Source organism: Labrus bergylta, chromosome 22 (genome assembly GCF_963930695.1).
Source record: "Labrus bergylta chromosome 22, fLabBer1.1, whole genome shotgun sequence".
Classification (NCBI taxonomy): Eukaryota; Metazoa; Chordata; class Actinopteri; order Labriformes; family Labridae; genus Labrus; species Labrus bergylta.
The window spans coordinates 19,807,147-19,818,958 of NC_089216.1; the positions used below are offsets into that span (position 1 = coordinate 19,807,147).

Below are 11,812 nucleotides of genomic sequence, written 5' to 3' on the forward strand. Positions count from 1 at the left end.
CAATTTAAGCAGACTTTACCTTGAATTATCTCAAAGACTATACTGTAAAATCTGCTGAAAAAGAATCCATTGAAAGTTTCTTGTCACCTGTCACATATTTTTCAAAATAAATGATCAAATATGACTAAAATATCAAAGCGTCCTAATGCAGTTTGAGCAGAACTTACGTTTAATTATTTAAAAAACTATACAGTATACTCTGCTGAAGATTCTCAGGACCACAGCCAGGGCCATGATGAACAAGAATTCATTGAAAGTTTCTTGTCACCTGTCACAGATTATTCAAAATAAAATAATCCTTACTACACATTTAAAACGACTCAATGCAGTTTGAGGGGAACTTACTTTTACTTATCTCAAAAACTATATAGTAAACTCTGCTGAAGATTCTCAGGACCACAGCCAGGGACATGAGGAGCTAGAATCCAGTGAAAGTTTCTTGTCTTTACATCGTTTTTGTTTTTTTGATAGCCGTTATTATTATGGTATTTGTTGTAACGTGAGAATGATAAATAACTCGGTTATTAGTTTTTGTTTGAGTATGGGTTTTCCTATTTTCTGGTGTGTACTTGAATGTCACTCGTTTTTACCCTTGATTGCAGCACGTTGCCGTCTCGTTCATATTCTGTAACAAACTCTTTCCATTCAATATAAAGAGTGAATATCTAGACATAAAGTTGTCGACTGGTCCTTCTTAGGAGTAAAGGTTACCACAGTATCTTTGCTGAAATACGAGGCTGCATTATATTATTATTAATATGGTGGCTGGTAAGTGCAAAGCAAAATTACAAAGTGAGAAACACTTTTACAAAATCTGAGACAAATTTACATTTTGAAAAACGTTTTTTGCATTTTATAAAACAAAATTACAAAACCAAAACACTTTTACAAATTTACAAGTGGCAGAACACTTTTGCAAAGTACAGATTCTTGACCTAAAGGGAACGTACCAAATGCAGAAAGTGACCCGGAAGTGATTGAGTGAGGGGTCATTTTGTTTGTTTTGGCGGAGCTGACTGAATTTACAAAAAAATAGGCCCCTAAAGTTTAAGACACATTTCTTAATTTAGGATAAAATGCTGTAACTCAGTCAGATTAAAAAGTCATAATCATTGTCATTAGTATCAACGTTAATCAAAACACATCTATTTGTGGCTGACAACCTGAGATTAGGTTAAGACCAACACTTAGCAATGCAAAGCAGTTTTCAGAATCAGAATTAGCTTTATTGGCCAGGTATGCTTATGTTACAGGTCTCAAACTGAGATCCCATATGCAGATAAGATTGCTGTATAAACAGAAGAAAAGAATGAGACAGGCCACTGTGCTTCTTTTCAGTTCAGCTTCTCTCCGTAGAGTTTTATTCATCAGGATTCAAAATAAATGCTTCATTTTCTGACACTTTGTGCTTTGTATTCTAATATTGCATCATTAATACAGAATTCACAACATCACAAATAAACACAATACAAACTGTCGACCAATAAAGGAGAATGTTGACCTCACCTGGATAATTTCCCGGGCTATTAAAAGTTCCCTTAATGTAACATTACTCACAGGCGTAAATAAAGAGAGACTAGCACATTGCTCCTAGTACTGAAGACTGACAACTGCAACTCCTTATAACATTGAAAACATACACATATGACAATAACAACACCATCCATAACCTTCAGAACACTTCTTCACATTCTTAATATAATATCTGTTTCCAAATGAGATGTGCAGGAGGTAATTTAAATCAACAAAAAAGACGTGATGATCGCCGGCGCCATCTTGGACCGCACACGGTAACGTTAGCATCGTCTCTACTCAGGCGCGGAGCCTATTGGTCATTGCAGAGGGGGCGGGGACCAATAGTGGGCCCTTAAACTTTCTATAGGCTATATAGCATATGCTGTAGCCTATATAGTAATATAGTATAGCATTTACAGTATAGTATCGGCTGTATGGAGATACAAGACGGGGCGGGACGAAGAGAAATGCCACTGCAGATTACAAAGGGTGCTATTACAGTGACAGGGACTTATCAGTGAGTGACCTGCTGATGTTTAAGCAGAACAAGTGCTGATATGTCTGTGTGCATATTCCACCGATTAAACAAGTAAAGCAGACTTAATTAGCCGGACGGGAAACCAAAGATAGAAGGCAACTACAGTTTGACATTCAGTGAAGTTGGATGCTCATCCAGCCACACAGCCAAACAGACAATACAATAAAACCACACATTGTCAACCCACGCACTACAACAAACTTTGTAAACAGTGTGACAGCAATGGCCTGCCGTTCAGTACGATAACCAAGCAGACACGGCGGTCTACAACACATGCACCCACAAACAAAAGACCAGCATCTAAGCGTAATCTCAAATAATGATGAAACAATTTACCAATTAAGTTTTCATCAACACCGTTGCTTTCCTGCACGGAGCTAGCTGGGTGCTCCTCGCTAACATGTTTATTTGCTTGGCTAGTTTCGTTTACGTTAGTGGAGCTAGCAACGGGAGGAGACTTGCCAGGTTGAGTTGTTGAGTTGTCAATGAGAAAACATTTTTTATTTAGTTTTTTACACTTTTAATGTTACGAAAAACTGCGAGGTAAACAGAAATAAAGCAGGCAGACAACTAGGTTTTTAAAACTCCAGACAGCAGCAGGGGCCCAGCAAAGGGGGTGCTAAGAGGTGGAATCAATGACATTACAAACAGGCCACAGCACCCTGCTGGTGCTGTTTGCTGCCGAAGTTGAGAACCCCCTTGGCAGTGGAGGGTGGCCCCTCTCTGCTCTACAAAATACATTGTGTGTCTTGATTGCGGCAAAAGAAAAGAGAGACTCAGAGCTAGTCAAACTAACTTTACTCGAAAATTCCACTAAATAACAAAATGCATGTTAAATTTGGCTCAAAGTGGGCCCCTTGAGACAACAGTGGGCCCCCATCACTGCCCCCACACTCGCTCCGCTACTGTCTCTACTTGTTCACAAACACATTAAGTTCAACTACATTTACCAACGTAGCGTGTTTCCTTTGTGTTAACCATTATTTATATACATTTATACATGTGTTTGAATCATACAAACCTGTATAAACAGAAGAAAAGTACGATACAGACAACTGTGCATCTTTTCAGTTCAGCTTCCTCCCTACATTGAGGAAGCAGAACAACGAGAGTCCAGGAACAAAGAGAGTCCATACATGGGAGAAGCCCAGCACAACACTGCCTCCTGCTGGCGACACTGAAGTGTTATCTGGCCATTATAGCACATTAGTAAGGCTCTTTCCTCGTAATATTATTTCCAAACTAAAAACATAAACACATTGAACACACTCACACACACACAAGGAATTTAACTTCAGTGAACTGTGCTCTCTTATGTACAACAATAAACATGAATAAGCACTAATATGTACAAGACTAAATAAGAAACAGTGCAGTGGTGAGTAGTGCAAAAGATGCTGAAGTAACATGATAATAAAATGTGACAGATGGGTTAATTTACATGAGGTAGAGTGTTCAGTATTTACATTAAAAGTGTGCGTAGATTGATCATTTAATTTAAATAATATATTTGTTTGAAGAACATTTCTCCATTTTCTCTTCAAACTGAGAAAGTCCTCCTCACTAACAGTTTTACACCTTAGAAGCTGGGAAACAGCGCCCTCTGGTGATAAAAGCCTTGAGTTGCATGTAAGTGTTTTCTTAGAACCTTATTGATGAAATGCATTTTTTATCCAACTAAAAAGTCAACCATCATACAGGGGAATAAAAATCATGTTTATCTATTGTGACTAACGAATTATGAACTGTGGCTGTAAAGATCAGTCAAAACAGGTCAAAGTAGTATTGTGAAAATAAATTTAAAACAATATACAGCCTACATCATGTCTGAAGTTTCACCAGACCAACCAGGACCACGTTCACCAGCTTTGTCATTTCATAATTCACTTCTACAAAAAAAGATCATTTAATTAGACTCTGTACATTTTAAGCCTATATCTCAAAGTTCTTTACCTTTTATCAGGTTCAGTTGATTCCATCATCAATAAAAAGACGGACCAAACTTTGAAGGGATCTTACCTTGAACCTCTAAAAATGTTGCATCAACATTCACTGGATCTCTGCCCCTATAATATTCACAAAAATCTGGGGGCCCCAGACCAGTAGGTGCCCCCGGAGTGGCTCACAAACTTAAACCCAAGCAGTGGCTCAAAATTTTCATTACTGACAGTGAAAACCAAAGTTTGTCAATGAAAGTAAACACAGAAATTTGAAGAGGAATGATCCGTCTGTAGGAGAGAAAAAATAAACGGGAAAAAAGACGTAAGCGTCGGGACACTGGCAGACAAAATGGTTGGAGAGCCCCCCAATTGATTTTTGCCTAGGGCCCCACCATATTTTAGAATTGCCACTGTTGGGGTTTTGCAGAGCTAATACGCAGGCAACAATTATGTCAGTTCTTTTCTAGTCAACTTTGGTTATATAAATTTATATTAATAATTATCCTTAATTAATTATGAATATAAATTAACAACATTATTAAACTGAGTTAATAAAACGGGGCACCACTCTGATATCAGAGAACAATAACCAAATATCACCAAAATCAGTCTCAAATCAATTAAATAGTAAAATTATTCATATTTAATAAGTCCTGTATTTAAATAAACAGAAGGCTTAGGCTCGTACACAAGCTCTCCCAATCAGCGGTATTACAATCACAAACAACTGCTTTCTTAAATTGTAACAGAATATATTTAATCAAAGCCACATCATTCAAAATCTATGAAACTCAATGAAACAAATAAATATTATGAACTAAACAAAAGAAGATATAGTTCATTGGACAGATAAACCTATGTATCATCAGCATAACAATCAAAATGATGACCTTGGCATTGACAAAGAAAGGAAAGTCAGACCAAAAATTGATCCCCAACAGTTTGTTTGTGCTGTGGGGAGGATGTAGGAATCATTCATCATCACAAAGAGCTTTCTATTTGATAATTATGAGGAATGAACAACGTGTTTGGCCTAGTGGTTTGCTCAGGCTCGCTCTCGACATTATTTGAATTTGTTTTGTACTTCTAGCAACCACTTTGAAACACACCATCACATTAATTATAAAGCATCAGTTCCTATTTGTTCTATTTTAGCTGCGGTTGCAGGTGCTTCCTGAGTCTATCTGGTGCCTGAATAAATACAACTCTTGTTGTCTTCTCTGTTGGGGTCAGGCCTGAGGTTTTGCTCGGTTTTTGGACGGAAAGTCACAGCGGAATAGATCAGGCTGTCTGCCCCGAGATTCTGTGAATAGAAGTTTTTTTCAGTCACTCTTCTCACATAAGAATACTAAATCATTAACTTTCAAACAACTTTAGGTAAATGAAGCACAAGTTTCGGTAAAGCTAGTGACACATTAAACATTACCTCGTCCTGTTGTGGGTCCTGTTCTTCAATATGAGCTACATGAGGGAAACAATGTGTGGTAAACTTCGATGTACAACATGGCACAACACTGTTTTTGATGCAGTTTGTAGAATAGGATTATATGGTTTTGTCTGTCATATAGGTTAAATCAACTAAATACGATTACCTTTGTGAAGCCATTTGATTTTAACAGACAGACAAATGATGATCATCCCCATGACAACCACCAAACCGACCAGGACCACGATCACCAGCTTTGTCATTTCATAATTCACTTCTACAAAAAAAGATCATTTAATTAGACACTGTACATTTGACCTTGAGTTGCTTGAGATCTGATTTATATTTAAATGGACCAAACAACATGACAGGAAGGCAGGAAGAACACAAAATTTAAAGTATATCACAAGTGTTTTAAGGCCCATATCTTTAAGTTCTTAAAATTGTATCTAAAGTTAAGCTGATGCCATCAAAATCCTTTTTTTTCAGGGACTGCATCAATAAAAAGACAGACCAAACTTTGAAGGGAACTTACCTTGAACCTCTAAAAATGTTGCATCAACAATCAGTGGATATCTGCTCAAATAATATCCACAAAAATAAAGTCCAGAGTCGGACAAATCCACTTGTTTGATGTTGAGGAAGACAGTGGAAATGTTTGATGTCATGTTGAATTTTCCATCTTTGAATCCACTGCAGAATGTAGCAGGTTCAAAAGACCTAAACATATGGGAGATGCAGCGAGGCTCACTTCTGTTCAGTCTGAACCAGATGATCTGTGTGTAAGTACTGGAAAAGTTGGAGCACTGCAGTGTGACTTCATCACCAGACTGGACCCCCACAGTCTGAGACTTCAAACCTGAGACAGAGATCCAAATTGAAACAAACAGAAGTGTTAATCCTTAAGCTGACAAGATAGTAGGATTTCAAACTTTTTGTTTTATTTATTGTTTTAAAAGTAATGACTTCAGTCACAGGTGAGGAGTTAACCACTTACCGAGAAGTGAAGCTGTTATCAAGATACTGTTCCTCATTGTGCTCTAGTTAGTGTGTGACTGAGGTCTCTCTTTATACAACAGACCTCCTGCAAGGAAGCATATATTGTGTCAAGTTAAAATGGCAGATAACCAGTCTGTGAAGGCAAGGTGTAACCAGTACAGGAAGGACTGAAGGCTGGAGGTGCTAGCACTGCTAACACCCAGCACAACACTTTCACATATTTTATGTGCAGACACAATCACACCGTGTTTAGCCATGTTTGTTTGTATTGTGCTTGATTTTGACAGTTTTTTTTAAGACAAATTTAAATTTGCGTTTAATGAACAGGAGTATCAGTAGCTAGGATCAGCCCTAGCTTAAAGAGACTTTCAACTTTTGGATCAGACATTAGTTTGGAGCAATTTCCAGGGTCTTTAACAAAAGTTAACTGTGGTTAAAACAGGTTCAGTTTTTACAATAAGAATAAAGAACATGTGTCTCCAGCTCGTTTTCAGCTGCACGCCTTCCTCTGCTTTTATGATGAGTAGCTTTATAAAGCTGATTGTTGTGGGTTGAAGCTAGTACATTCTAGCAAAACTCACAGCTGTACTGAGAAACTGAGTGCATGTGATAGTTCTAGTGTAGATGGATGGTGTTAGGTGGGGGTGTTTCTGTTCTGTAAATGTTCAATGAGAAAATCGTGAAACAGACTGTAGATTATCTTTCGTCCATTTATTCGGCCGTGGCCTGACAACACAACAGAACACAAACTGATGACAGAGTTTTCATGTTAACAGTGTTGCTTATATTGTTGGAAGGAAGAGCCTACAAATTCCTTCCTCAGAGAATCAAATTTCCTTTTAAGCTCACAACATACAATTGGCTCCAATCCAAGTATAGCTCAGCTGCTATGAGGTTTCTAACACATTACATCTACACAGACCTAAAAGAAGAATTACCCTTGGATGGAAGACAGAATTAAATGATATATCCACAAAATTATCAAGAGGAATGAATTCATGAAATTTCATTCCACAGATGGAAACTGACTTTGCTGTGGTGATGTAGGCCTATGTTAGGGTTGTATCAAGTCAACTTTGGTTATATTCTTTAATAATTATATTATATATAATTATTAATAATCTAAATAAAAAATATCATTAAACTATGTTTAATCTCTCTTGGGGCACCACCCTGTAATCAGGGAAATATAACCAAAATATCACTCAAATCAGTCTCAAATTAGTTACTTAATTAATAATATTATTAATAATTAATAACTATATTTAATACATTGAAGGCATGAAATCCGTACACAAAGCCAGCTTATATCACAATGCAAATACACCAGTAATCACAAACAACTGCTCTCTTAAAATTTATTTCAACAAAGCAACATCAATCCAAAATCAATGAACTTAATCAAACCAATAACTGTTATAAACTAATCTAAGCAAACAAACATTATCAAGCAAGGCTTGTGGATGAGGTGTAAAAGTGTAGTTGTGTGTGTGTGTGTGTGTGTGTGTGAATGAAAGAGAGAGAGGAGGGGGAAAAGGGGGGAGATTGCTTCGTCCCACGTGGTCGCCCTTCCGATGGCGCACACCTAACAACGACCTTGTGGATTTATGCCCACATAATATCCAAAAAAATAAATTGTAATTCCTATTCTTTTACGTTTAGAATATACTGCAGCTTATTTACTGAAGTTGTTTTCAGGAAATAACATGCTGGGGCTATTTTAAATCCAATGAGTCTTATTCTTAAACTTTACGTTACACCATTTAAAGTTTCTTCACTAGCTTAGGTCCTTCATATGTTTTAAATAAGATGCAAAAAGACGATATATACTGCAAGGATCTTCAAATGAAGCAGAAATCAGGTTGTGTGATCATACACACGTTTTGTTGAGGTTATAAAAATGACCAAACCATAAATGCCAAATTATCAATGGCCTTCTAACTATGTGATTTGAGGTTGTTAAATGTATCGTACATAACAGCATCTCAGTCAACATAAAATTCAGCTCTGGTTAATGGCTACTGCCAAAGCTCTACTAACTGGATGTAAACAAGCACAGTGGCCGGACAGCATCTCATGTTATGGAGCGTATCCGCAGGGGTTTGTTAACGTAAATGGAGATAAAGTTTTATGTAGATAGATAGTTTATTGTCCCAAATGGGATATTTCTATTCACAGATTAAGATTAAGTCAGTAATTGTTATATAAGTTAAAATGGCAGATAACCAGTACAGGAAGGACTGAAGGCTGGAGGTGCTGGCACTGCTAACATCAGCAACACCCAGCACAACACTTTGACATCTTTTATGTGCAGACACATTCAAACCGTGTTTAGCCATGATACATATAAAGTGCTTGATTTTGACAGATTTTCAAGACTGGTTGACTTAAATTTGCAATAATAAATGATCAGGAATATCAGTAGCTAGGATCAGACCAAGCTTAAAGAGACTTTCAACTTTTGGATCAGACATCAGTAAGTCTTTAACAAAAGTAAAAAAAAGGTTCAGTTTTAAAATAAGCCTAAGGGTGCTTTCAAAAGCTGGTTGTTGTGGTGTGAAGCTTTTTATTAGTACACTCACAGCTGTACTGAGAAACTGGGTGCATGTGATAGTGGTACTGTAGATGCATGGGAACTGACTTTTGCAGTGGTCTTTATGTGGTGAACATGTACAGCTCAGAGCTTGGTGGTTTGGATGGTTTGATAAGATGAAATTCATTTCCTATTTTAATTGCTGTTGCTTGCAAGTCAGACACTGGTGCATAAGCATGCAACTGCAGGCCAGTCTTTCGGTGGTTGAGACCTCTGACAGACACAAAAAAGCCAGAGATGTTTTCTTTAAAACACAACAACCACATACCAGTTGTATTTGTATGTTTTAATATGATTCAAACTTCAACAATTTACATACTTTATTTGAAAAGCCCCCCCTTCTTAACTTTAACAACTAAACCTTGTACAGGCTGCCTGGATTTTTTTTAAAACATTTTTTTTACTCTAATAATGTCATACAATGTGCTATTGGTAAATGCTTTAGCTCCCCCTTCCCCACTTTTTGGTCTTTGTACTCCATGCCTCCCAACTTTACAATGGTGCACATGGACACTTCTCTGGGGTCCATCCACTTCACACATAAAAGGTTAGCATCCCAGATGCAGAGGATAGGGTCTTGTATGCAGATAGAACACCAACTCTTCCCTGCCTGTGTGTCCCCCATGCAAATTCCTGCTGTGTTTTAATCAAGTTTCATTTTCAGCAAATCTAAAGCACAGTGCTGTTATGCAATAAAGAAAATAGTACAAAGGACATCCATGTCTTTACTGGCTGCTGTAATCTTTGACCAAAGATTCAAACTTCAAAAGAAAAGAGAGAGTTGACAATGGTATATGGAGAGAAACTCTATCCTTACAGTTTGAAACCAAACAGATTTGGAAAGTCTATCTGGTTGTTGAATAAAGAACATGTGTCTCCAGCTCGTTTTCAGCTGCAGGCCTTCTTCTGCTTTTTGCTTGTGGATGAAAACTCAGCGCTGCGTAATTCACGTCCTCAGAAGCCACATTCTGTAAATCAAACACGACATGAAAAGATAAATGAAGCAGAAAACGTAAAGAAATAGACTTCAGTCAAACTTACAGGCGCACTGTGGAGTTTTGGTAGAGAAATGTGAAAGTTGGAGAAGTGTACAGGTGGTATATGTTCATAACTCTTTACACAAACTCATCAGAGGAACATTTGGTCCCTGTAACACTGTTTGAAGATAAAATGCTAAGCAGGAAGTTATGGTGGTGGGCCCGCAACATTGAAAACATAACTATCCTGGTAGCTTTTTAGCTCCAAACAGGATTCCAGACACCCTTTTTTTCCTGGGTATAAAGTTTGTGTCTTTAGTTCAGAAAATATAAAAATTGTTTAACTTTTCAAACGTTCAAATTTCACTACAAAATCTAAATAGTGCACCTTTAATCTAAGCCAAAAAATTTAATACCTCACTTTGCTGTGGATCCGGGTCCTCTTTACGCGCTAAATGACAGAAGCAGAACATCCTGTCAATAAACTGCTGCTTCATATTACTGTTAACACTTTGTGGCACACAGAAAGTTTTGCATTTGCAGTCCAAATGATAGCACAACCTGTTTGAGGTTTTCTGATGAGTACAACCAGAGTAAAGATGACAGCAGAGAGGAAAACAACCAGAGCACCCAGGATCATATTCAGATAGTTGTCTCTACCAATGAATGCTTCTGCGAGAGAAATTATAAGACATGTCATTATTTTGTATAAAAATCTGTTTCCATCGATTAAAAAAAGGCAACAAAGAAATACCATCTTACCTTGAACTTTGAAGTACGTTGCACTTACAATAACTGAATTTTCTTCTGAGGCAAATCCACAGAAATAAAGTCCAGAGTGACTAAAATCCACCTGTTTCATCTTGAGAAACAGATGAGTGCTGTTGGATGTCACGTCAAAGCTGCTGTTTTGAAATTCACCAAAGAAAAAAGCTTTCTTATCGGCGCTGGACAGAGAGGAGATTCTGCTGGTGTTGGATGTGCTGTTCAGTCTGAACCAGGTTATGTGCAAGGGGAAAAGGGTGAAATTGGAGCACAGCAGTGTGACTTCTTCACCAGGTTGAGCATCCACGGTGTGAAACTCAGACACTGAGACAGACAGCAGACCTGAAGGGGGACAACATGAAAAACGATTTGTAGTTAACTGTAAGAAAGCTTAAAATGTTTGTACTAAAAGAAACAAAAAGAACAAACAGACTACTACTCAGTACTTACTGAAGAGTAAAGCTGCAATCAAGGTAAGGCTCATCATTGTACGTACAGTATGAATGCACGACTGAAATGTTTGTTACTCAACGGTGCCCCAGTGAAGGTGGGCTCAGTGTGAAGAGGCGGAGCGTCCTTTTGTCAATCCAGTTTCTCAGACTGACTTTGACAAAGATAGATCACATATTTCATTCAGTTTTTTTAATTTATTTTTTGCTTCATGTGTCAGTCCTCCAGTTAATCTCCCCAGCTTCACCGCTCTCCACACAGACAGTAAGAGACAGAAAGGAACACAAGATGATCCAACTACCTCAAGCTTACTAAACCCCAGTATCTGCAAAAATGCTGTTTTTTTTGTTTTTTTTTGCAGGACTTGAAGAGGCAGAACATACTGAACTGAAATACAATCCTGGAATCTTCTGAATAACGCCTGACGACTGGTTTGCTTTGTCTTCATCTACGTTACAGAAGTAATCTGCAACCAAAACTGTGTCTGTAGCATCAGATCAGTATGCAGCAGTCTTCTATAAATCTCAGTGGAGGGCTTTAATTGACCAATCAGAATAAATAATCCAAATAGCTGTACAGTGATGTATCAATCATAGCAGTTGAAATTGC

At 37.6% G+C, this 11,812-nt stretch overlaps 2 protein-coding genes across 2 annotated transcripts; both read right to left on the reverse strand.

Annotated features, from left to right (window-relative positions):
* Positions 1 to 4,127: 4,127 nt before the first annotated feature.
* Positions 4,128 to 6,453, reverse strand: LOC109976351 (uncharacterized). The gene is made up of 5 exons (XM_020626488.3): positions 6,417 to 6,453; positions 5,955 to 6,278; positions 5,586 to 5,696; positions 5,420 to 5,454; positions 4,128 to 5,296 (listed from the first exon to the last, which is right to left on the reverse strand). Exons 1-5 carry the CDS (start codon positions 6,451 to 6,453, stop codon positions 5,174 to 5,176), a joined length of 630 nt encoding a protein of 209 aa, XP_020482144.1. The 3' UTR covers positions 4,128 to 5,173.
* Positions 6,454 to 9,352: 2,899 nt separating this feature from the next.
* Positions 9,353 to 11,300, reverse strand: LOC109979274 (uncharacterized). Its single transcript, XM_020628257.3, has 5 exons — positions 11,204 to 11,300; positions 10,751 to 11,095; positions 10,550 to 10,660; positions 10,405 to 10,439; positions 9,353 to 9,979 (listed from the first exon to the last, which is right to left on the reverse strand). The coding sequence occupies exons 1-5, from the start codon at positions 11,238 to 11,240 to the stop codon at positions 9,857 to 9,859; spliced, it is 651 nt and encodes a 216-aa protein (XP_020483913.2). The 5' UTR covers positions 11,241 to 11,300; the 3' UTR covers positions 9,353 to 9,856.
* Positions 11,301 to 11,812: the final 512 nt, after the last annotated feature.